Raw genomic sequence first — 27,958 nt, forward strand, 5'->3', positions numbered from 1 at the left:
TTAGATTGATAATGTGTCTTAATTGTCTCCCCTACCTCCTACTTCCTGGGGTGAGGCCCTTGAATTCCACTTTGAGGAAAGAGAATGACACCTTGTCTATATGTGGGAGCTAGCCCCAAACAACTCCTGATTGGAGATTCCTGATAATGCCCCTGAAGTTCTCCAAGAGATAAGGCATCAAAGAACCTTTTCAGCCTAGAAAGAAAAAGACACATTTAAGATATGTAATATAACTTGGCATGGTGAAGGATATTCAAAAGCAAGAATTGAAAAACTCAGTCAAAAACTTTCAACTTAAATAATGTGAATAATAGATAGATAGATAGATAGATAGATAGATAGATAGATGATAGATAGATAGATAGATATTCTTGGTTTCAAGAAAAGAAGCCTTACTTCCCCAAAATTTCAGGTTAAATTTGGGTGAAAACAATATTTTGCAGAATTTGTTTGTTCTCACACCAAACATCCTTTGATGTTTTACAAGCAAGAGAACTGTTTTCCAAATGTTTAAATTGATGTTGTTTTACTCACACTTACCAAGTTCATGATATAAACATTAAAAAAAAAAAAAGCGCTCATGCTGAAACACTCACAATAGACCCAGATTGCTTGTACTATGATCCTGTTGGATTTTTCCTTTATATAAAAGAATTCATTTTTCAGTATCTATCTACTTAGCTACAGAGTCACTTATCTTCTCACTTTTCCCAGCTATGATCAATACCACTTCCCCAACCACCAAAATATTCCAAAACGAAATACATTCCCAGGAAATGTAATTAGAGCAAATATATTAGCAAATACGAACTGAGTAGCAATGGGACTTAAGAATAAGAAGATACTACAGTAATTATTACTAATTAGTAATAAGAATAGATCAACATGGATATAAAATTAAAAAAGAAGAGCTTTATGTAATTCTATAGACTTGTTTATCATCAAAGTTCAGCATCTCAATCACCGGGATGAAGGCCAAACATATAGTTTCTTAGGCTCCTCTTCAGTGTTGCTGGATGGGAGTCTTTGGAGTGCGCAGTAAAATCTGTGTGTTTATGAAACTTCTCCTATTGACACTTGAGAATCACTGCTCTAGAGCTTTCTTACTCCTCACTAGTAAAGCCATTTGTTCCTTTTCAACTGAAGTTATTTCTGACCCTAACTCCTAGGAGAGATCTTAGCTTAATGCAGGTAATCTTAAACCAATTCTAGTGGAAGGGGAAGTTTTGTGAGATCAATATTAAATTATAACAAGTAATCATGGCTTTGGTCTGCACTTGCGACACATACATCAGATGTGTTTCTCCTTATATATAAGTCCCAGTCCTTCAGAAAGTCATCCCTTCCTCATTAGACATTTGCTTTGTCTTCAACCACTTCTTCTGACGGTCATTTGTTGCCTCATTCTCTTGCTAGAATTGAAGTCCTACCTCCCTACTGTCCGTCTCCCTTCTGGATAACTGAGATAGGTCTAAACAAATATCCAGGAATCAGAACTCTGACACTTAATAACAAGCCTCCTAGGTAATAACAGTCTGCAAATCTGAACTTCTGAGTGTTGCCCTCCTCAGATTACCAGTGGTTGGTTTTTTCCACCTGTCAGATACATCTTTCCATTCAACTTGGATTCCCAGTTGCCCATGTTTCTTGATATATGCAATTCTTGGACACAACTGCACCCCTTGTCAATGTCTGTGGATAGGAGACTCTCCAGTATCTGTTTACTTTAGATGAAGAGGCAGATCTTGGTCTTTTCTCATCTCAGTAAACCATGAGAGATGACAAATCCTTCTAATTTAAATAAACAAACAAGCAAACAAAAAATCTCTATAGAAAGATATCCTATCTCACATCAAACACAGAGATGATTTCCAGAAGAATCACATTTCTAAAAATAAAAGTCAAAACAAATCTTTTTTTTTTTTAATTTTGTTTATTTATTCATGAGAGACACACAGAGAGAGAGGCAGAGACACAAGCAGAGGGAGAAGCAGGGACCCTGATGCAGGACTCGATCCCGGGACTCCAGGATAATGTCCTGGGTCGAAGGCAGGCACTAAACCGCTGAGCCACACAGGGATCCCACAACAATTTTTTTTTTAGAGGAAAATGCAGGAATAGTCTCTGTGGTCTTGAATCAGGAAAAGATTTCTTAAGAGGACAAAAAATCAGTAATCATAAAAGGAAAAAAATGATAAATTGGACAGTACTAAAATCAAGAATGTCTATTGATGAAAAGATTCTATTAAGAGAGTAAAAAGTAACGCACAATTGGGAAAATATGATTATTGCAACATATATATTTAAAAGTGGCTTGTATCCAGAATTTAAAGTAAAAGGACAAGGAACCTAACAGAAGAACTAACAGAAGTTTTTCATAAGTATTTCACAGAAGTACTTCACATAATATTACATTGCTGTTTGCTATGTAATATTAAACAAATAAACATTTCAGTGAAATAAGCTCAGCAATAAAAAGAATATGCCCTAGGTTTTCCACTTATATTAATTTTAAAAACAGGCGGAACTAAGAAGACAGAATAATGATTATTTTTAGTGGGGCGAGTGGAGAGCGATGGGAAGGGAGATTTGGGTGCCTCTGGGATGCTGAAACTGTCAAGTTTCTTGGTTTAGTTGTGTACACGAGTGTGTTTAGTTTGTGACAATCCATTGTGCTTTATACACAAACATGGGCACACACACACACACACAGACACACAAACTATTTAAAATGCCTTTTATGCATACATAATTGAGTGAGAAGCTAATTTTTAAATGCATTAAAGGAAATATATGGAAATATTTTAATAGTGTTGTCATTGTCACAACGATGGACTATGACATTACCGTCCCATTTTCAGACATGTCCCTTTGGCACTGAAATCCAATCCAATCAACTCAGACTTTGAAGACATGAGCATTAGGGAAAGACTAATCGGATACAATAACAAATTTGCTAAATAAAACAAATGTCAGCCATATTTGACTACTGTCAATTACTGCCTCCTGTTAATTACTGTCAAACACTAATTATGCAATATGCAGCTTCCCCATATTTTAACCTGGACTGGCCAAGATAAGGATAGAGGGATCCTGGTGTTCTGCAATCAATGTGTGATTAGATTTAATCTGCTTGATGAAAGGGCTTAGCAACTGAGTCCCATCCTTTAGGAAGGAAATGCCATGGAACATGAAATCCCAGGGAACAAGCAATCGCAGGTTGAGATGTACTTTTTGCACTTGGTGCTCTTCCAACAGAGATCAGAGAACCCAACCTGTCCCAGAGACTGTCTGAGACTGCTTGTTGTGTCAATGTTCCCTAATACTATGGCTGCTAAGCAACTTGTTCTACAGCCAATGTTTTCTCCTTAAGTGACATTTCATCATCCAGTGCCCTATGATAGTCACCCTGTTTTCCCTTAATTGATACTTGTATGCAAGAGGCGGAAAATGGCTCAGCATTTCTTGCTAGATTAGGTCAAAACTGACAGAGGAAACAGAGGGAGGATTGCATTACTTACGCCCCTTATGGTTCTCCTGTGTATCTAAGGAGATTGCCGTTTCATAAAATTTCTTATGCTGCCTAAACATAATTACGATAGCACAGGCGTTTTGTTCCTATTTGCTTTTCAATTTTGTACTACTTACCTGATCACCGGAGGGAAATTCAGAAGCGGTTCTACTAATCTTCACTTTATTTTTCTTCTATGCCCTTAGTCAGATATCATTGTTCCCTTCAAAATCTCTTTCTTAAGTGCTTCATTTAGTCCTTCCTGTGAAGTCTTCACTGTTCTTTTTCATTCAACTGGTAACCAGAAGCATTAAACTTGCACCTGGAGGTTCAAAATGAGGTTTCTGACATTCTAGAGTGGTTTTCTTTTTCTTCCAGATTCACTTCTCAGGTTCCCTTGTCATAAGATCAGTGTTTACAAATAGAGGCTGTGATATTTATTCTGATTTGAAGTTAATAATTCTCTCTCCCGTGAGAAAGCTACTGTTCCTCCATGGCCGGGGATCCATTTCTCTGGGAGTCTTCTCACCAAATCCTTTGGGGTGGGGGATCATGCCTTAAACAAATCATCAAAGTTTCCCGGGATCTATTAGAGAAACTCACATTCCTTATGAGAAATGGCAAGATTCTCTTCATCCAGCCTGACTAGTTTTCCCACCTCCCATGTTCCATCATTTGGATGTTCACTTCTGTTTTTTCCTTGAATCTTGTGATCGCAGCCTGTACTGCCCCTGACATCCCTTCTCTGCCTTTTGGATCTTAATTTATACAACATCAAGGTCAAACGTCACCTTCACCTTAAGATCGTCTTCAGTCCCATCCTCCATTGCACTCTTACCAGACTCCGTGGTAGGCAAGCATGCTTATGCCTGCCCCCCGGTTCTCAATCACTTTTTAGAAACTGTAGGAACTAGTTAAATCTATTTTTCAGGGTAAAGGCTCAATAAATCCTTGAAATATATACCGGTTGCTTTGCTCCCAATAAGATGGAGACTAAGAGTCTAAGGTGCCCAGGGGATGAGAGATGGCAAGAAGACACAATGATCTAAGAAAAGATCAAGGTTGCCTGTCACACAATTTTGTCTGGGACTGATTCTGCTTAAAAAATATATTTTACTTGTCATTTTCACCATTTAGAATGCCCACGAGTAATGACAATAACTGTATTACAATCTATCCATGCAGCTGACTTGCCAGACTTTGCCAGTAAATGGAGGATATCACCCTGATTCCCTGATTAAGTTAAGTTAAATAAATGCAAAGCCTTATTATCACATTTCCTATATATAACACCTGCCCAGTCAGAGACAATGTTACCCAATGGGGTGGCTATGGTCAAATTCCTTTACTGTGATGTTCTTTTCTCATTATATTTGACATTTTTGAAACCGAGTTTTATTGCACTCTCTCCGCTTATGGAAGTGGTCTGGGGAAATTAGACTTAATAGAGATGTAGAAGCCACAGGGAAAAAAGAAAAGGAAAGTGAACTGGAAGGAAACTGAAATTAAAATGTTATTTTAGCAAATGGCTGCTGTGGTGGAGACGACAAACAATTGCAATGTGAGTTAATTACTGACCTGTCAGGAAAGTGTAGCAGGAAGGTTTGTGCCACACATTACTGGAGCCACCGTGGCCACAAGTCATCTCCACAGGGGAACAAACAGCCCGTGCTCTACCACAGATCAACAGAAGATCTTTCCAGGGGACAGAAATGAATTTCTCACACAAGTAATATTTGTCTGTGGAGTTTCCTTGAGCTCTACTTAGCAGACCTGGAGAACCAGCACTTCCCACACGTTCTGGGAAAGGAATGGAGTCATATGGCCACAGGGGGTTCCTGTGGGTTTAGAGGACTGCAGCTCTGGGTAGTTGGGGTGACCAGACAGCTCACTTGCCACACAGCAAGAATGGAGGCTAACACCTGTGGAATGGGAATCCCCTGGGGTGCAGGCCCTGCTTGCCTCTGCGACAGTTCTCCTCACACCATCTTCAGTGGTGATCCATGTAGGGCAAGAGGGTCCTTTTGGAAAATAGTATCAAGCACTAGAGACATTTGAAAGTCAAGGGAGTCTTCCTCTGTTGTCAGAACAAATAATCCTTCTAAATTCTAAGATGGTCATTAGGTGTAGTCATTTAATTTACAAGAAAGAACAAAGAAGCTTATTCTGATATGAAAAAAAGGTATTCTTCATATTTTTAACAACTCAGATTACTGTCCAAGTATTGGCCTCAGAAGACATGAAAAGTATTGCATTTTCTTTCCGCCCCAAATTATCAGGCAATAATCATAGTTCATTGGACCTTTAGAAACACTGGCCAGGGCCCCCCCAGGTGGCTCAGTCCATTAAGCATCTTCCTTCAGCTCAGGTCATGATCCCGGGGTCCTGGGACCAAGCCCCGCATGAGACTCCCTGCTTCGTGGGGAACCTGCTTCTCTCTCTCCCTCTGCCTGCTGCTCCTGCTGCTTGGGCTCCCTCTGTCTGTCAAATAAATTAAAAAATCTTAAGGGAAAGAAAAGAAACACTGGCCAGAGTGAGTTATACATTTTTTTTTTTTTGATATAAGCAATAGACTTGATCAAAGACATTTTCCAATTGGTAACGCTCTGCTAGGTTATGCACACTGGCGTTAACTAGTTTCTATATTTGTTTCCCATTGATCTAGTCAATAAACACTTATCAAGTCTCTATTGTTTTGTGAGGAAGCACAGGAAGATTTATAAACACTTAAACTGAACGAGGTACACGATGCATACCTGATATGGCTGCACAATGATCATCTTGTCTCCGGGGTCTCTGTCTGACTTCCCTTGGAATTCTTGTTACCTTATTTTTCCATACGTGGCTTCCAGCTGACTTGGCGGGGAGGGGGGGAGGTCTATGACTAAGGCAAGGATGTTTGGGGATGCAAAACGTGGGTTCTGCCCTGGAACTACTCTGAACAGGCAGTAGCACGATGGGAAGATGCCTGGGACACCTGAGCTTCTATTTTCTCTGCTCTGCAGCATGGAGGTGGTATCATAGTGCCTATTCCATTTCTCCTAGCCCAAATAATTCTCAATGCACTTTTATTTTTAATGCTGCTGATGGGAGAGAGATGTCAAAAATACACTTTCTAACTCAAAAGGGCAAGCTGCTGAGCCTTGGTGTAATTAACAGAGTGCAACAAAGAATTGACAGAGCAGCTATGAAATTTATGATTAGACGAATTATCCCATTCACTCCTAATCTGGGTGTTTGCAGTGTGAGTAGGAGAATCGGGCCCAGAGCACCGTTGAACTCAGTCTGTTTTGCAGGGCCAGTTTGTGTGGCTCTTACAAAGTGCATTCTCATCACAGTTTCCTGTTTTTAAAGCAGTATTGAAAGTGGAACTAGTGCAATAGCACAAGCTCTTCTTGCTCTTTGTTTGGCACATATAAAATCAGGAAGTCTAGAGAAATTGTGAAGTCAGTCCTAAGTCATTTACACTTCAATTTCTAACGCAGGGATATTTATTTGGAGGGTTTTGTGAAATCAATGGATATTTTAGACACATGCAAAATGAACTAATTCTTCAATGTTTTCATTAGTCATTCACCACGGCTCCGTGTGCCTCCTGTAAGAATGTGAATGTATAAGACAACAGTGTTTTCTATAATAAATTTTGATAATAATGATGATTATGATCATCATAATGAGTAGATGATATGTTATAGGAAGAACAAGGGGAATACTGAAACAGCATCTAGATCACATGAAACTTAATATAACTTATAGTTAACAAAATGTTTGATGTCACTAAGTTGAATATCAGTAAGCATAGACAAATATTATTGATTTTACAATCTGCTCTGAAATATAGAAAGTTGAGGGTCAATGAGAAGAAAACAGGGGTGGAACAACAGAATGGCTTCAAACGCCTGCGAATGTTCCTGGAATAATAACACGGAAAGACTCACAAATTGCAGGTCTTCATTGCCTTTCTGACTGGTACATCATGAAATCGATGCATGTGTTCCTGGAAGCACATTCATACTCTGATGCTGGGAGCCAAGTCATGCTGGACCCTGGGGTGTGAGGGTTTGACTCTAGCTTGGGCAAGCTTCATGATGGAGTTTGTTCCCCCAGGATATCGTCCATAAACACTCAGAAATAAGACCACTGTGGTGGGGGCTTCACATCACACAACTGGAGGGGGTGCTCTTTACTATAATGTGATGCTAATGTCCTGTCCCCAGTGCTACTTCCCCCTAAATTCACTTAAGATCCTTTGCATGGAGTAGACTGACCATGGATCTTCTGCTGGAAGGCATTTCTCCCATGTAGTCAGAAGGGTTTCCAGTCTGAGATTCAGGTACATCCTTCCCTGAGAGTTAAGGGGAAGTCAGACCAATCATTTATGCCATTATGGGAATTAGTTTAAGTATTTTCCCCCCATCTGCATGGTAGTGATTCACTGAGAGGATGGATGTTTGGAGGAGATAGGTAAGGACGAATGGACGGTGGAATTTCAGAAATGCTGACTCTGTAGATGAGATGGGACCTTAGGAGGTGCTGCAGTGGGAGGCTTTGGCAGCCAAAATATGGGAAGGATCCCAAGGTGTCTGGCAGAGGAACAAAAGAGCATCAGGATGTAGGCAAGGAGAAAAGGAGAAGTTGAAAGAGGGTAAAGATAAAGGGCTGTGAGTGGAATCCAAATACAGATTTGAAAAATTTGGCCTAGAACAGCCTTATCCACTATGTAGGACGCTCCGGACAGGACGGATGGAAGGAAATCATCTCTGAGCCCTCAAGTGCAACAGTTCAAAGTTGCACAGCCCTTAGTACAGCTGTCATTTCAGCCCATCAGATTTCCTTCCTCCTCTAGCCTCTCTCCTTCCTCTTACCCATCCCTGGGTCTGTGGGCAGGGGCGGGGGGTCCTGCCCACCTGCATCTTGTACTCAATTCATCTCTACAGCACATCTGTGTATTACACCAAGGAAACCTCTTGTCCTTCATGGCTCCCTCAGAGCGTCTAGAACACCAGCCCCTTAGCACTGGCTGGGTTAGAAGGAAGGGGTTCTCAGGCCATCCTTCAGCCGCACGAGGGAGGCTAGCGAGATGACAGCTTCACCCACACTGGGGCTAAATGCCATTTTCTTCACAAAAGCCATCGTTTCTCTTTCCCTAGAACTTTCTTGGTACTACATTTTCCCTTCATGGCACATTTCCATATCCACATTATAATCTTACAGTTATTTGCATATTTTTGCATTGCCAAGCCCTTTGTCTGAAATGCCTAACCTAGTATCTACTGATCTTCTTTTGCAGACTTTCTCTCTCTCCATCTCCCAGTGGTTTGATCCCACTGCTCCTTTCCCCATCTGGACACAACTCTATTCTCCTTTAGTTGTTGATTTGTTTCTCTATCACCCTCACCAACTTGTAAGGCACTTGATATTATGTTGATATTATTATATATATTATAATATTATTTATATTATGATATGATATTATTATGATATTAAAAATAATGATAAATTAAAAAAGAGACTCTCCAGCCTCTGATACAGTGCACACCACTTAGGAGACTCTCCATAAATGTTAAATGGATCATTTATTTTCTCCTGCTGGAAATCTTCAAGAGGAGTGTTTGTGTCATATTCAGTATTCTTCTCGGAGCAATATAGTGCTCTGTGAGGTTAGAAGCTGTCAAATATTACAAACACAAGAACAATTGTGAAATAATATGGAGTGAATGCTGTTGCAGAACACAAAATACCAGGGAAACTGAATGAAGAGAAAAACTAGAGTGCCTTGGGGTATCAACAAAACGTAAAGAGGGGGTCAGATGGGACGGGAAGTAATGGCTAGAGAAGAGAAAGTGTGAGAAGAAAGAAATCACCTTAATACCACAGTAGAGGAGAAGTCAGCCTAACAATAAAAGCCTAACAGCCTTTTTTTTCATCTGAAAGAAGAAAGATTCTGACGGTCTTTTCTGCAGCTTGTCCCCAAGAAAATAGATGGGGAAGCCAGATGAGAGACCTTTTAGGTAATGCAGCCTTTTTGACAGTAACTCATCACTAGGCAAATAATGAGTTGACTGTAAAATCATTACAAGAATGCAAATGTTGGTTTGACATTGAAATTTGTGCAGACTCTGAGGAAGAAACATGTCCTAAAAATGGCACATGGGAAGACTATGTAAATACAATGGCTTCATGCTCTTGATCAGAAGATAATGGCTTTAGCCTAAGTGATTTCCCTCACCAACATGACAAACACTACCAGCTTTTGAGTTTGAATCTAATGAGTAACATGAAAGATCAAGGCTTAAATGTACAGAGAAGAGAACGCAGATTTTTCTAAAACATTCCTATGTTTAATCATAGATTCCCCTCAAGGCCTACCCAAATTCTTTGGGAATCAAGTGATACCAAAGCATTTATTTACCTTGTTGGTTATCTGCCTAAAATGATTGAGCTTTGTAAATCTGCAGTAATACTTTTTGAGCTCCCAGACTTTGAGTGCATCAGTATCAGAAGTAAAAAGCACCCTACAGATCATAGCAATCCTCTTGGCTGACCCAGTCCCCTCACTAACAATTTTTTTTTCCAATGATGAAACAGAGGTCTGTAGACTTGTACAAGACCACAAAGGTGATCAGTACAGACGTTGCTGTCACTAGAGGTCATCACGGCCCCTTTTTATGCAACCAGTCTAATTACCATGAATCCAAGGCCATTATTACAGTGATAATCCTTCAATTTTCATTCCTTCATTTATCCTAACTTTATTCACTAAAACATGCCCTGAAAAATCTCATGCTTTAATTTTTAACTGTTTTAAAAAATTTGAGTATAGTTGGCACAAAATGTTACATTAGTTTCAGGTGTACAACATAGTGATTTGACAAGATAATATATTATACTATGACCACCACAAATATACCTACCATCTGTCATGAAACGACTCTATCACAATATCATTGGCCATATTCCTTCCCTGTGTCTTTTATTCCTGTGACTTATTCATTCCATAATTGGAAGGCAGTATCTTCTATTCTCCTTCACCTATTTGGCCCATCTCCCCACCCTCATTCCCTCTGGCACCCATCAGTTTGTTGTCTGTATTTAGAGGTCTGATTCTGCTTTTCGTTGTTGTTTATCCATTCGTGTTTTGTTTTTTAGACTCTATGTATGAGTAAAACCATACAGTATTTGTCTCAGTTTGACTTCTTCCACTTAGCATAATACCCTCTAGGCCCATCCATGTTGTCGCAAGTGTCACGATCTCAGCCTTTTCAGCTACATAATATTCCATTGCATATTTATACTACAACTTCCTTATCTATTCACAGATCAATAGACACAATTTGCTCCCATATCTTGGCAATTATCAATAACACTTCAGTAAACATAAGTGTGTATATATCTTTGCAAATTAGTGTTTTTAGTGTTTCTTTGGATAAATACCCAGTAGTATAATTACTGGATGATATGGTTTTTATTTTTAATTATTTGAACAAATCCCATGCTGTTTTCACAGTGGCTCTACCAGTGTACGTTCCCACCAACAGTGCCCAAGGGTTCCTTTTTCTCTATATGCTCACCAACATTTACTACCTCTTGTGTTTTTGACTTTAGCCATTCTGACAGGTGTGAGGTTATGGTCTCATTATGGTTTGGATTTGTATTTCCCAGATGATTGGTGATGTCGAGTTTCTTTTCATGTGTGTATTGACTTTTTTTGAAAAACGTTTATTCAGATCCTGTGCCCATTTTAAAATTAGATTGTTTGGCATTTTTTTTTTTTTTTTGGTGTTGAGTTATTCTTTATACATTTTGGATACTAACCCTTTATCAAACATGTCATTGGCAAATATCTTCTCCCATTCAGTAGGTTGCCTTCTTATTTGCTGATGGTTTCTTTCGCTATGCAAAGGCTTTTTATTTTGATGTAGCCTCAATAGTTCATTTTGCTTTTGTTTCCCTTGCCTGAAGAGACAATCTATTAAAATGCTGCTACAGTCAGTGTCAGAGAAATTGCTGCCTGTATACTCTTTTGGGATTTTTATGGCTTCAGGTCTCACATTTAGGTCTTTAATCCATTTTCAGTTTATTTTTGTATATGGTGTTAGAAAGCAGGCCAGTTTTATTCTTTTACTGGAGCTGTCCAGTTTTCCCAGCATCTTTTTTTCCCCCCAGCATCATTAATTTAAGAAACTATCCTTTCCCCATTGGATATTCTCGCCTCTTTTTTCATAGATTTGTTGACCATACAAAAGAGAGCTTATTTCTAGGCTCTCTACCCTGTTCTATTGATTTATGTATCTATTTTTGTGCCAGTATCATACTGTTTTGATTACTACAGCTTTGTAGTACATTTTGAAATCTGGAATTGTAATACCTTCAGCTTTGTTTTTCTTTCTCAAGATTGGTTTGGCTATTCAGGGTCTTTCATGGTTCCATACAAATTTTAGTATAATTTATTCTAGAAAAACTAGTTTTATTAGTAGCATCTTCATAAATATCAAAGATTCGTAGATTTGTTATTGTGTAATACTTTATGATTGGCTATGAAAAATTAATAGCTGTAATAATAAATAATACACAGAATAAACCCCAAACTTATTATTCCTATATTGGAATATATGAAAAATGCATTTAGTTTTTTTTAATAGTCATCTATACAATACTCTATATATTATTCAAGTTAGATGTAGAGATAAGATTTCCTATGTCTACATTAGTGAGCAATTTGACACATTTTAAAATCTTTTTGATCAAAACATCCATTATTATATTCCCATGGAATAGTGGAGATGAGATTTTCATTTTTTATTACTTCAAATTTTTATTTCAGGTCTTTTTTTAAAAAGATTTTATTAATTTATTCATGAGAGAAACAGAGAGAGAGACAGAGACACAGGCAGAGAAGCAGGCCCCCCACAAGGAGTCTGATGCAGGACTCGATACCAGGATTCCAGGATCATGCCCTGAGCCGAAGGCAGACGCTCAACCACTGAGCCACTCAGGCATCCCTTTATTTCAAATCTTATTGAAACAGCTCTTTCATTCTCAGCTAGATGAGTTTTCATAATATATCACTCATGTAGAAATATAAAAATGAAAATATGAACAAGATAAAGAATTAAGAAACTTAAGTCAGTTTAATTAATTTAGTTAACAAATTTATTTTTAAAACAATTTTCCTGTAAATATCTTTATGAAGTATAACTGAAATACAATAGTGCAAGTACTTATACAATTTGATCATTTTTAATATAGGCATGCAATTGTTAAACCATCACCACAATCAAGCCAACAAACATATCCATCACCTCCAAAACTTTCCTTGTAGTCACCATAATCCATTTTTTCCCTTCCTTCATCATTAGTCAATCACCAATCAGCTTTCTGTAATTAGGTATTAGTTTGGATTTTCTAAAATAGTATATAAATGAAATCATAAGTACTCCATAGGTACTTTTTAAAAATATCCTGGCTTCTTTCACTCAGCCATTTGCAATTCGTCCATATGGCTGCACGCATCAATAGTCCATTCTTTTTACTGTTGAGTTATATTTCATACTATAGATTAACTAGAATGTGTCTATTCACCTGTATGGGTCTTTTTTGGGGAACAAAATACATGTCCTCCACTTTTTCTGTTCATTATTCCTGACAGAATATTATTAGTCTCTCTGATCTTTATTTTTCACTTCTAGAAAAGTATGAGTTTAATGTCTATCTTACGGGTATTTTGCAAGAATTAAATCACTAAGTGCATTGCTTGGCACATAGTAAATGCTCAACAAATATCAACTTCTTTTCTAAGTCATCACTCAATTGCCTCACTGGTATCAATTATGAGGTAACACTCTGCCTCCTATTAAAATGTTTTCATTCTTTTCTAACCACTTTAGCTTTCACTTAGCTTGAACATTGCCTTGATGCTAACCCCATTGTCTGTCCAACAGATGGAGGGGTACCAATACAGTTAGCTCCCTAAAATACAATCCTTCTTTTATATTCTCTCTTCTATATTATATTCTTTATAATTATCCTGGCTTCTGTAACTGATGACAGTTTTTTTCTGATATTGGACACATGTGCCCAGGCTAGCTATGGAATGCCCACAGGTGAGACAGGGAGGCAATAGGCCAGAAGAGGGTCTGTGTCCAGAAGCTTAGAAACTGTCTTTGCATTGCAAATGTTCTCTTTTAAATGAGATGATATGCTCATTGGAGGGGCTTGTGGAGAGGGAATATGATTTGGGGAAGCAACCAAATCCTTCCTAGTCCACCTGCGAATGCTGCCACAGCTTAGTTCTCTTCACTTGCTTTTCCGAATTATCATTTCCTTACTGCCGCTCCTTTAACATGTGCCTGTCCTGAATTTTCCTGCCTAAATCAGACTTCTCCCATTAAAGTAAATATAAATAAATAAATGGTTTCTTCATATTCTTTATAAACACTATGTCCAACTAAGCTACTGAATCCAGTCCAGTTGGCAGACGACAGCGGACAAAGGACTTTTCGTTTCCCTCCGTGGGTATTATGAATGGGGGTAGGGACTAGGACTGAGCACCACGCAAAGAAGGCCAGGCCAACATATTTGATAGCCAATGGGACCAGCTCAGTTTGCTCTAAGGCCAGTTCTACTCACTTAAATATGACCTTATCCACTTAGGTTTTTGGTCACCAAAAAAGGCCGCGGGTGGTAGCATGCAGAACTGGGGTGGGATGGGGTGGGTAAAAGATCAGTGACACTGTGAATGAAAACAGCATATACCCTAAAGATGCTTAGTTGGCAACATCATTTCTACACAAGGAAGACCATTGTATTGCCATTAGGAGTTCCTGAATGGCATTAGGAATGACACAAGTAAAAAAAAAAAAAAAAAAAAAAAAAAAAAAAAGGAATGACACAAGTGTGGGTGTGCTGCCTATGAACTTTGAAGTCCTCTGGCAGGTATAGCACTATCAACACACAGGGGCCCCAGGTGACAAAAACAACTGTTTTTGTTGTTACAACCAAGTAATTTGTTACCTTCTCCACTATTCAGAGATCGTTTCATTTTTGTACCTTAGTAAGTAACCTGCACCCCACCAAGTTTTTCTTGGAAAAGATATATTTAGAGTAACATAATGCTTTTATATCTTACCAGGATAAGGCTATAATATGCAGAAATCTACAAATTCTGATACTTCTGTGGAAACACTGAATTCCACCCGTCAAGGCACCGGAGCTGTGCAAATGAGAATCAAAAATGCCAACAGCCACCACGACAGGCTGAGCCAAAGTAAATCCATGATCCTCACCGACGTTGGGAAGGTCATTGAACCCGTAAGTCAAATACCTCAAAACCCCAATGTTCCCTGACACAGATTTTTGTTAAAAAAGAAAAACCAAATCAGCTTTGTTTTATTTGTTTTCCTAATGTGCACGAGAAAACTGTTTTTTTTTTTTGTAATGCATTTTATCTTGCCTACTTATAGTCATAATAATATCCCCAATTGCCAGAGAAGAGCTGGGCTTAATCCAGAGTGATAAAGTGGATTTGGAGCTAGACTGAAGAGCACCTTTGACTCATTTTAAGGGCCTCCACTATCATGCTTCAGTGTTATAAAAATAATGAGGTTATGCTAGCATGTGGTGTTTGTACTTCCAAATACAGTACATCACTTTGAAAAGCCAGAGGCTAAAATTAGCTAAGAATGAACTGAAGGGGAAAAAAAAAATCTTCAAAAAAAAAAAAGTGAAAATCTCTTTCTTAAAATCTCCCGACAATATATAATATTGGAATTACGATCTGATTTGGAATGAGCTTAAATGGTGCGGCGATGGAAGGTTTGGAGAGGAAGCCATTCTGTCTCGATAATGTGTCATTAGGAAGATCTGAAATAAAATAGTTAGAGATGAACTCTACTGCCAATTGTGTCCCTGCCCCTGCACGCATCCTGAGCCACTAAACACACTGATTGCGATGAGTCTCCTCTGGTTAATTTTCTTCCATAATGGTGGTAACTTGCAGCTGAGGCCATAGGATGTTGCAAAATTATTTATGCAATGTTAGCCAGTCTTTTGGACACCAGATCTATTTTGTTTGTCACAGTGAGAGCAAGAGCGGGAAATAGGTTAGCTAGGGACAGGCTGTGCGTCCCAGTCACCCTGCAGAAACGTGTAAGCTATTAATTGAGTGTTCTGTTAATATCGTAGGGGCCTATGAAATATTCAGCTCCCTAACTGAGTTATTAAATGAGATAAACTTGCTGAGTAGCACGTTACCGATTATATTTATTCTCTGTTTTCCCTGGAATTTCAAGTGCGAAATGAAGCCACCAGCATCTCAAGAGTCTGAGGGATGCGTGGCTTTAATCACTCTTTCTCCAGGTATCATAGGCAAATTTAGCAGGAGAGGAAGCCAGGGATTATACTGGGGGCTTGGGAGCTACCTCTTGAGATAAGGTCCCCAGAGCTGTGCTGTTCTTTCTTTACTCCCTGGCTTAAAAGTATTGTCTGCTGGGAGGCACAATGCTGCCAGCCTGCCTTTGCTTTTAAACCAGCTAAAACGCTCCTCAACTATGAACTTGAGACAGTGGTTAGAGTAAATTACTGGAATCTCTATAATGTATTATCAGTAAGAACTGTACCTTTGAAAAAGTTTAAAAGTTAAGTATATTTAATGATGCCTAACATATTTTATTGGCTGTGTTTAACAAAAGGCACTATGCCGCAGTTGTTTTTGACAAGCATGAAAACATCACAGCATGAGACTGCAAAAGGAATTATGGAGAGAAATTACAAGTGATCCATCTCTCAATGAATTATCCACCTCAATAGCCCGCAGAACTCAGCTACCAATTAACACCTACTTTATTACATGTTGGGATGTACTTAATAACTTTCATGTGTTTATGCACTATTACCTTGACTGATGCCTCTTGTACAATTAGGCATAATTGGCATATCAATATGCAAAAGTTAAAAGGATTAACCCTCTTAAAACTAATGAGCATTTCTGTATCCAGCTGCTAAATGAGACAAAATTAGCATTTTTCACTTTTGGGCAGGATTTTATCATGCAGTTTCTCATTGTTGATATTACCTTGTTACATAACTTTAGTTTGGGGGGTTATATGCTGGACTGCTAGAGAAGAGTTTTCCAAAGTTAAATTAGCTATAATTATCCCAAGCTTTTGTTTCCGCATTCTTAGCCTGGGCAATATGTATTCCTCGATAAGGAACAAAAATAAAAGTTACTTTTGGTTATGTGTGCTCAGTGCATAATTATATAAAAGGGGTATTTTAGTGAGGATATGTCATTTCACCGAGAAAACTTGGCTCAGAGATACTGTATTGAAAGCTTGCCATGGCACTAATTTTCTTTCTGTCTCGGTTCTTTTCATCTCTTTTTTCCATGCACAATTTTCTGACTAGATACTGACAGAATGTAAAGTATTTTGGCATATTTATTCAAACAAGCCTGTTAAAGATATCTGCTCAAGCTAAACTAAGAACTTGATTTTTCAGAAGTTGGAGGTTGGGGTGAGGTCAAGGGGGGTAGATCTTGAGCTTGGGAGAAGTGGGAGGAGATGTATTCTAAAAATGTGCGCACGTGTCCCATGCAGCATGGTTTGTCGTAACAGAGACGCTCACATCTAATCTCTACACCGAAAAAGTTAGGACTACTTAGAGACGTATATATCTATATGTTATGCATCGTATTTAATATACACGGCACATAGACGCTACGTGTTCCCCAGCCTAACGATTATGCAAATCTAATACGGACTTATTGGAGTCTATATAAGACAAGAATCTGATATTACATTCACAACGATTTAACTTATTACAGAAAACGATCAGAGGTTCCAGGGTCAAATCAATTGTATAATTTTGTCATTAATTCATAAAATCCTCTTTATTATTGTGTTCAATTACAAATACGTTCAGTAGGACTCTGTGAACTCGGAACACCGTGTGAAATCCTCCTGGATATGTCAGAAGAGCCCATATCCTTGGGATCCTAAAGAGAGGAGCGGCTTGAAATGCCAATATAGACATTTATTCGGCCCTGTGCTAGGCAAACACAGGTGAATTTGCTTATCACATTGAAGTTTTCATTCCCGAAATGGGGCAGGGAGGCATTTCTGTAAAACAGGTATTAATCCTCCATCAGTATCTCAACTGGCGGTGTGCCTCACTTTCTTTAAACACCAAATAATCATTATTATGTAGTTAGTAAGATCAACGTCCTTTCCAAATTTAAAAAGGCCACTTCGCTACCTGGCAGGTGTTGGAGAGGTGGGAAGTTTGGACCCTGGAGGACGTGGTTCGCAGGACATTGCCTCTCTGTGAGAGAGATCTGGAGACCCCCGCTTGGTGGGGACGGAAGGCTCTTTGGTCTCAGTGATTTGCTGGCTCATCCCGAGCACCAGAGTGAGACCTCTTGAAGGTGGACTGCTTATTTGCCCGAATGTGCTAAACACAGAAGCAGACGGCCTAGTGAGCGTGAACGGGGGGCAAGTGAAGTGGGCCTCTCCAAGGGCCGAAAGGCTAATGCGCAATCCAGCAAATAGCTACTGCAAAAGGTTTAATGTGGCTTTGATGTTATTTATAAGAGGGAAGCTCCGGCCTACTAGACAGTTTAGAATAGATATTAATGAAGAGTTTAAATAGTCCAAATCAGGAAAATTGCAGACATCGGATTTGCAGACAGGAGCGGTTTCGACATTTAATGCTGGTGTCTTCAGCAGCCACATGTATGAATATTCACCATTTCCATCTTGCAAACTCCACAGAAGTGCAATACTTTATTCATGACCCTCGTGGACAGGGAAACATCTTTTTTACTACTGTCAGGATAAGGACTTGGGTCGAGCCTTTCCTAAATGCTAACGGACAGGACTTCTGCTGCTGCCATTAACAGGCTGTGCATGTTCGTTTTTTTCTTTTTTAATATATTATAAAGAAAAAAGAGGAAACAATTTTCTTTTGTTTCTTACTTCTGTGATTATAGGATACTTGCCAAAGTTGTGGCTAGCCAAAAAGGCAGACATAAAAATTGCTACTAAAAATATAAGCCTTCTGTTTAGCAGAGTTTTTGAGCAATATTATGAGACTGTAGGACTTGTCCGTGTTTACTTCAAATCAAGCTTATAGTTGGGTTTGAGGCTTTGTTTGTATAAATTGTCCTGAAGTGGATCCTGATATTTAATTAAAATGACACTAAATCACATTGAATTGATAAGACTTGGCATCTCAAACAAAGGTAATTGCCCGTATTGGTTTTCTGCAAAAATAGCGCTGCTTGGAAAATGTGCAGCCAACACAGACTGTCAACTCCATTTATAGATCAATATGTGAAAACCATTGATCAAGCAGGCATGTATAACAGTAACACTTTGCATTTATTTGTTGTTTTTATACCACATTAAGGCTTACAGGATTATAGGCTTCCTAAATATTTTGACTTCCTCATAAATATATGATCTGTTGCATGTTAATTAAATGAGAGTCTGCAGCCATTTCTAAAATTGTTTTTAGTTTGATGATTTCCTTTTATTGCTGTGGATCGTATGATCTGAAAATGGATTAGTTTCCTTCTGCATAAAGATTATTAAAGCTTATTTTAATGTGTCCTATTTAGTGTAAGATGTGGCTGCCTTTTTGCTTTGAAAAATATAGATACAGACAATTATTTTCTCTTAGCGAGTGGCTGATCTTTTTTTATTAACTGAGCATCCTCAGCGCTCTGGGTAGAATTATTTCCTGACATATTTTGCACACTCTGTAGATAACGGGTCTTCTTGATTTCTCCTGATAGAATGTTGGTTTTTTTTTTTTTCCCCCTTTTCTTTTTATCTAGCTCTGTAGTACAGGCATCTGATCAAACATTATGTAGAAAATAAACTGATCATCTCAATTAAATTCTAGCCACACACAAATATAATTTGAATTCTATTTTTCTCATTCAAGAACGAGCCTTATGAACTGTTCTTGTACACTGCATTCTGCAGTTAAATCTTTCTTATCTCATCAATGTAAGGACAGTGTTTTGTTCCTAATCTTTATTGGACTATTGTGGATGACATTTGTAAGCCATTTTGGTTTATAAGGGAAAGCTAGAGGACAGTGGAGTGAGACTCTCCATAGATCCAAGCCTCAGATATGACTACGCAATAATGTGTCTTCCACTGCAATTTTCTTTGCCACTGAGAGGTCAATTTTGTTGAGAAATCTCTTTATATCCTCTATATACATTAGGAGTGCTGCTTTCGAGACAATACTTGGCTTTATATACAATATTGAAGCAGTAATAAAAGAAATCGGGTTTCAGACAGAAAACAATACTCGTGCAATCCCAGGGTTACCTAAGGTAACTAGTGTGCTGCACAGCAGACGGGGAAGTTTATTAGCTAGAATTTCGACTTTTACATAAGCTGCCCTGTTGGGGGGTGGGGTGGGGTGGGGTGGGGAATCGAAAGCCCCCAGGGATTTCTTTCCTTGTCATTCTTTCTTTCCCAAGTCATCTCCTGCAGTGAACTGCTTAACTCTCGGTCACCAAGCACAGACTGGACTTGCCAAAGGCGCAGAAAGTTTCCAGCAACAGGGAAGAGTCTGTGCTTCCAAGAATGAGCAGAGGCTCTCGAATTCACGTCGGTGGCTGCGTCGTTCTCATTTTAGCTTGGGCATGGCGAAATTTGTTTCTAATCTCCTACTGATTGAACGTGGCGCTGAATGTACATGAGATACATTTTTTTAAAAGTTAGTCCTCTGATTACTAATTTGAATCCAAAACTCTAACCTTGTTAGCATCTGGACTTATTTCCATAATAACAACCCCTTCAGAACCTACAAAGTAATGAATAATTGACAACAAATGAAATGTTTTGATAGTTGTCGGCACAAAGCATGTTTAATGTTTTGTGTTGCTTCCTAGCTAATTATGTAGATGACACATTTGTCAGACCTTGACTGCCATTAGAAACGTGTTTCCAGAGGGGAGAAAAACAGGCTATTCATAGAGTAATTAACTAGAATGCTCAATGACCTGTGAGAGATTCAAATCGCTGCCAGTTCAGACATTGTTTTGTTACAGAAGCAGAGGGGTAATTAAAATTCCAAATTACAGTCCTATGATGGAGCATTTGTTTGTTGACAGTATACTCTTCCTCTAGTTTGTTAATTCTTTTTTAAATTGCTTCTAATCCATTTTATAGCTTTAGGAGTCCCGTCTTTGAATTTACTGACAACTAATACCACGGTAAACCGTACTCCAGTGGAGTGCTGCGGGGCCTCGCCGCTTCCAGGGAGCGCGGGGTGGCTGGGATGGGGCCGCTCCTGCTGGTCCCGCGGCTGCAGCAAGGGCCCTAACCTCCACCGGCTCCCTAACCCTGCGTCTACGGCTCCGGACGGGGGGGAAACGTCCGAGCAGAAAGTGCAGCGAGGAGAAGGCGAAGCGGTGCTGGGCCTCGAAAAAGGAGCGAGAAACCTGGTGTCTCAGCGAGATGCGCTGAGGCGGGGGATCTGCTGCCAAGGAAGGGAGCGGGGCAGGGCTGAGCACGACGTGGGGAAAGGCGTGCACGTGTGCAGGTGTACAGGTGTGCAGATGTGCAGGTATGCAGGTGTGCACGTGTGCAGGTGCGCAGATGTGCAGGTATACAGGTGTGCACGTGTGCAGGTATGCAGATGTGCAGGTATGCACGTGTGCAGGTATGCAGATGTGCAGGTATACACATGTGCAGGTGTGCAGGTATGCACATGTGCAGGTGTGCAGGTGTGCAGGTGTGCAGCTGTGCACGTGTGCAGCTGTGCAGGTATGCATGTGTGCAGGTGTGCAGCTGTGCAGGTATGCACGTGTGCACGTGTGCAGCTGTCCAGGTGTCCAGGTGTGCACGTGTGCAGCTGTGCAGGTGTGCCGATGCGCAGGTATGCACGTGTGCACATGTGCAGGAGGTGCGAGGCTCTCGCCAACCGCAGTCCCTGCAGCCTCAAGCCCCAGAGGGACCTCGGGGTGATAGGTAGGACTCGTGGGGCGTGTCCAGGGATCATCGGCGCCCTTCAGAGACCCGGAGGGCTGACGTGGTCTACAGGATGCAGCTGCAGTGCATGCGCAGGGAGACTGCTGAAAGCCCCCGAATATGGTCTCACTGAAGGAATCCGGCGGGAGTCCCACGCGCTCGGAGCAGGCAGCCGACAGGGCCATGGGGTGGGCGCCCATCACCCGGAGTCCCTGTCAGCTAGGATTGATTTTCACTTTCCTCGTTTATGTAACGGTTCCTGTAATACAGCTGACCCCGAGTCACGTTACCTTGTCATTTCTCTGCATGGATCAAGAAGAGACGAGCTGAAAATAGCGAGACACTGACCTTGAACTTGCCAGAAAAGTGAGAAGTGACAGTGGGGTTTTGCTGCGGTTCCCATACAAAGAGGAGGGCGGGCTGCTCTCTGCAGAGTTCACCGCAGCGGCACAAGGGGGCAGAGCGGGTCTAGGGATTCCAGGTGGGCGCTGGGCCCAAGGGCTCTGAAACACCCACCCGGAGCCAGAGGTCTCTTTTTTTTATATCTTAGCTCAGACATAAAGGAGAATTACTGATGAATCAAAATCTCGAGTCCCCTGATGTTCATAATCAGTAATCTAAAAGTGTACATTCTAATTAAAAAAAAAAAAAAGGTTACCTAATACTCTGTGTGGCAGCAGCGACCATGCTTTGCCACTAAATTATTTGCAGCACCTCTTATTTAATTCATATTGTCCTCTTCACGCTTAAAATGACTTCAGAACCACAGTCAATATTATTAGGAGGGTTTTTTTTTTTTTTTTTTTTTTTTTTTTACAGCCACCTCCTAGGCTGATACGTGCCATCCTAGGTAGCTTTGCATGGGAAGATGAGAGCAGACTTTTTATGCTTAGTAAGTATCAGAATCTCAAGACTGACATCAGACAGTGTCACACGGTGATGTGCCCTCACGAAGGGGTAACCTGTGAGCCAGAAAAGGATGTCTGTCATATGATGTGCATTTGTCTGCACCGTGTACATTCCCCCACTTTAATCTTTGCCTTGGTTCACAAAAATATCCTTTAATAGATCATCGTTATAACCTTGGTTAATCGAAAACACCATATGTTGAGCGTTGTCCTTTGCTCGCGAGCGCCTGGTTAAGCTAAATCATTGTTGTACCGAGGCTGAATGTTTCTTATAAATGGCACCCAACGAACTTGCCAAGTGCAGCAGAGAACTGAAGCAGGTTGAGAAACAGAAGAAGAACAAACACTGATTTGATTATCCCTAGGTTGTAAATGCCTTATGTAATGGCAAAATAGCATCTTTGCATGCGTGGTGATCGCACAATAACATTGTAAACCTCCACAGCAACAGGATCCATTCTTGCACATAGTGGATACTTTCTCTGGGGGGTTCACTCACATACACAGACACAGACACACACACACACACACACACATCTACTACACACATATAGTATATATATGTACATACATGTATGTGTACACGTCTCTGTATAGATATAGATGTAGTTATAGAGACAGAGATGCATTAAATATTTATATATTTAAGCTCACACACATATACATCTATTATACATATGTACATTTATAGTATATACACACACATCTCTAAATCTCTATAGAGATATAGATGTAGATAGAGAGAGAGAGATGTATAAAATATGTATATACTTAAGCTTATTTTTATATTCTAGGAAAAATAACCGCATGCACACATTCACAAGCTGAAATATCAAATCGCTTCAATGCTCCTCTTCTGGAAATTTAACTCAGGACACACCGACACTTTGAAGATGAGAAATAAGTAGAGTTCCAGTACGTTTCGAGGATGGAATATAAATAGGAAAGCATTTTGTTGCCAAGAATGAGGTTGGAAATATTCAGATTACCTGTGTCATCACAGAAGTCTATAATGTCTCATTTTCGGCCTCATGTAGGAGAGAACAACCTTGTGTTTCAAGCATAAGTCGTCCAGCTTGGAAGGTTTTGAGGTGTCTGTCTCTGTATAGGTGTGTGTGCGTGTGTGGAGATGTTGGGGGGGTGTGTGTGGTGGGTTTACAGTAATGACTTGGTGTATCTAAAACCGACATCTTTGAAGGCAGTCCTGAGGGCCTTTGCATTCCTTGAGAGTCCTTTACACTCCTGCCCCTCAGGGCCTGCAGGAGACGCCTTGCTTGCCCTCTCAGGTGGTAGGACACCCATCCCTAAACGGTTGATTAGCTTTGCTTCTGAGGTCAGGGAAGACATAAAGGTGTTGGCTGCTACTACACTTCCCCCAGAGTTGCTTGTCCCCCCTCCCTTCAGTATATAAGACTTCTAATAAGGGACTCCAGTCCCTGATGTGTTCAGATTCGGTTTATTGTTACCATCTGTTTAATTACCCTCTCAGGTTTGTGTTGAGAGGCATGAAAGTATTTTATCCAGCCTTTGAATCCCTGTGTTCCTAAAGAGATGTGGGTAAAGTATGTGTCAGTTTTCAAAGAGCATATTAAAAACTGATAAGCAGAACCATCTCCAAACAATACCATATAAGGAAAATGCATTATTTTTTACATTAATGCGTGTTGCAAGTAATTAGCAAATGTATAGTGATGTGGCGCTGTCTCCTAGAAATGATGCCTCTTCTTTACACACAATCTCTTATTCTTCTCCTTTGAGGTGCTGGATTTTTATGGCTCCCAATCACTTCCAATGCACTGGCAATAGGTTTACTGGGGGAAGAGATTGGGGTTTGACTTGTAACAGGGTGTATGGTTGTCATTTGTCAAAGCAGTTTAAGGATGTGCAAAAGTAAAAGAGAAATCATGTACCCTCAAAACAAGAATAGAATCTCTAGGGAAAGGTAGAAAAAAAAAAACCCAGAAAAGTCAGAGTTATTTTACTGCTTTTCCTCTTCCTATTATTATTATTATTATTATTATTATTACATTCCACATTTTTTTTCCCAGAGAAGCACCAGCATGTTGTTTCTGGTGGCCACTGTAGTTAGCATGATGTGGTACATTTTCCACATGCAAATGCCTTTGATAACAAGAATTACACTGGCTGAGCTTCTCACTCCAATTATGTTTGAGTTATTTTATATACTAGCATTTGAGTGAAATAAAAAAAAAAAAACATAAAATGAAACAGAACCAAATTCAAGAGTCTAAGAATCAATATGTTTGAGAGGTCTAACTCTGAAAACCAAAAGGAAATAAACCGGGTGATTTTGATTCCTAAATCAAACAAGAAGCCAAATGGCTACTAGTGTTTCATTTTTTATTTATCTCTCAGGAAGTGATTTCAAAAACTGGACATTTCCCCCAAGATTCCAAGGTGGTATTAGATTGAGAATGTGTTTGAAAGTGTTCAGAAATGGTAGTCTTGTTTTTATGCAAATGCCCTTCCACGATACAAAAGCATAAACAACCTAAGTACTGTTTTCTTTCTAGTCTTTCATGGAGAAACCAGTGCTATTCCTGCCTCATGATCTCATTATTTCTGTGAAGAAGAGGAATAGTGATGACACTAACTTTCCTCCGTGACTTTCAGTCACCTGACTTGCTTTCTTTCCCACAGGGTAAAAGGAAGCTGTAGTTTAGTATTTCCAATGAGAAGGGACATGTGTCTCCTTGCATTGAATTGTCTCAGATCATATCATGTAGCACAGAGTGACCCAATATAGGAAGACAGGAAAACAAAGTGACAGTTTTGTTTGCTCAAATACAAACACCATCATCGAAACATGGGGGCAAATTCTGGAGGCCCACAGCCAGATTGCAGGAATTATTTAATTCAAGAATGATATTCTGTACTTAAATAAAATGTACTCAAGGCGTAGTCTATAATCAGCGGTGAAAAGATAATGAACAAATAAGCTTAGCTCAGGTTAGACAAACTGAGTGCAACTACTACCGTTTTTAAAATCCATGATAAAGTGAATTGGCTGATACTTGATAATACATCACCCACTGTGGTCTTACCTATTGATCATAGCCTGACAATGGGTAACCTTTCATGGCAACTTCCTCTTTTACCATGAATTATTGACAGTGTTAATGCCAATAACACATGATCAAATAGACAGGAAAGAAGTTTACATTCCTGGATGTGCTATCCTTAACCTCTTTGCTTTTAATATCATCGTTTTAAAAAAATGAAAAAGAAAAAGAAAGAAAGAAGACATTTTATTTCTTTGTCTTGAAAACACTAATGAACTGACTTTTACTTTTGCACAGATTATTAATGTGATATCCTTATAATTCTCATCTACAACACATTTTGGGGAATGAAGCCCAATATTTAAGGGAATATTATAATGGTCACTTTCTCCCCGCTCTCCACCCCCCCCCCCCCCCACTGTGTCCTCTATCTTGTATAAGAAAAATCCTAGGGATGTTCCTCGAATGGTGTGTCCTAAGGTTCCTGAATTAATAATTTCCTGCTCACTACGTCGTCATCATCCCAACCCTGCCTTTAAAAGTCCCCAAAGTGGAAAGCAGGCAAGCAGGTCTACAACTTTCATTCATTCATTCATGAGTCCCTTCTATTATTCATCTGATAGATATATATTGGTACCTAGTATATGTCAGAGACTGCTCTGCATGGCTGGGTGTACAAAACAGAAAGTCTCAGTCCTCTTGGAGGTTACATTCAAGTGAGGTAGAGTCCTTATCCTGGATAGCCGAGGCCCAGCCCGCTTGCTCCCCCACTTTGTCTTCGCAGCACCTTCTCACTCTCAACACGAGTATTAGCATCACGTACCTTACATCTTGTCACAAAGATTGTATACAGTGTTTAAAACTGAGCCTGCGACATAGAGACCTTTACTGTCACTTCCAGTAGATGTATTCCTGTGGAATGTAAACCTCAAATGATAGCTCTTTTTTTAATTTTGAGCTTGTGGGACTCCCACCTGATTCTAACCTACTTTACACTCTATTTTGCATACTTCGACCAATTTACTGTGTCATCTCCTTTGACATACAAAAGTTATCAAAGCACTTTCTTTGGAAACAAGTCAAGGTGCAAGTATTCTTTTCTGGTTAAATTGATAGTACCTCTTTTAATCATCCTTTGTTCTTATTCTCCTTTCCATGTCTTAATGAAATTTAATGATACACTTTTTATTGGAGTCAAAATAATAATTTTTATGAATAGGAATTAAAATGTTAGTATGCTTCCTTGACATCTATGACCGTTCATGCGTTCAATATGAAAACTGAACACATAGGTCATAGTTAAGCACCCGCCTTCGGCTTAGGTCATGATCCTGGGGTCCTGGGATCGAGTCCCATGTCAGGCTCCCAGCTCAGCGGGGACCCTGCTTCTCCCTCTCTTCCCCACTCATGCTGTCTCTGTCGCTATGTCTGTCTCTCTTTCTCAAATAAATAAATAAATAAAATCTCTAAAAAACTTTAAAAAAGGAAAATTGAACACAGACCCAATTTAGGCTTCTATAGTGCTTTCAAAATGTTCACCTAGTTCTTGACTTTTAAAAAACATTTGTGATCTATGCTGTGGGGCTCTTGCTGAACATTGTCCTTCAAGTAGTCATGATTTGTGGAATTTTGTGGGGTTATTCGTGGAAGGCATGATCTAATTTATAAACCTACCTAAGCAGTCCGTCATTTGTGCTGTTCCTGTCTAAGAGGAGCATTCCATCATAACTCTTAATACACATTGCCAGATATGATGCCACTATGTACTTTACTAAAACAAAGGTTGATAACAGTAACACGAAACAAAGATTGGAGAACATAGGATCATTTTAAATATGAATTGTTTTTAGTCTTACTTCATTCAGGAAAAATTTAAAAAAAAAGAAAAGAAAAAGAAAAAAAACCCTTTAAAGTGTAATGTCTTCAAATAGACAAATGAGGGACAAATACAGTAACATCCAAGTAGGCAGCAAAATGAGATAATCAGGTCACTATTTAAAGAATTAGCTCCCCCGAAGGCAAGGTGATTCTTAGATCTCTCTGATTACTTGCTCATTGACAAAACAGGCTCTACTAAAATCTCACCTTTCCGTATTTCTCATGTGTGTGCATAGCTGTCATGCCATGAAAATGGTCAAGGAAGCCCGGATTAAATTCTGGATACATCTAAGAGAATGGTCTTGCACTTCTTGACTGTGAATCTGAGCTTTTCTCCACTCATGCTGTCCTTTCCAAATCTAAGTTCCTCATCTCCTGCTTAGCTTAAGCCAGTCTTGGAAGATCCACACTTTCCAAAGTCACAGGCATGTCCCTGCAACTCTCATAGCTTCCTTTCGCCTATACTTCAAGGACCTGTTTAAGGACAATATTGACTTCATATAAACTGCTTATACTCTATAGTAAGGATAATGAATCTAGCGCAGGGATTACAACCAACAGCTGACCCAGGTTTTGCCCACAGGCAGTTTATTTCATTTGGCTAGGATGATGTTTTAAAAATTTTGAACTTGAAACCCTGTGGTTGGA

The 27,958-nt window shown here is 39.6% G+C and overlaps 1 protein-coding gene across 1 annotated transcript in view; it reads left to right on the forward strand.

The window, feature by feature from the left end:
• Nucleotides 1-27,958, forward strand: part of ARHGAP15 (Rho GTPase activating protein 15) — a 610,515-nt gene that overhangs the window by 13,991 nt on the left and 568,566 nt on the right. The window contains exon 2 of the mRNA XM_041739999.1: nucleotides 14,643-14,821. Within this exon, the coding sequence (XP_041595933.1) occupies nucleotides 14,657-14,821 (165 nt within the window). The 5' untranslated portion in view covers nucleotides 14,643-14,656. The remainder of the gene's footprint in view (nucleotides 1-14,642; nucleotides 14,822-27,958) is intronic.

This window comes from Vulpes lagopus, chromosome 24, assembly GCF_018345385.1.
Source record: "Vulpes lagopus strain Blue_001 chromosome 24, ASM1834538v1, whole genome shotgun sequence".
Classification (NCBI taxonomy): domain Eukaryota; kingdom Metazoa; phylum Chordata; class Mammalia; order Carnivora; family Canidae; genus Vulpes; species Vulpes lagopus.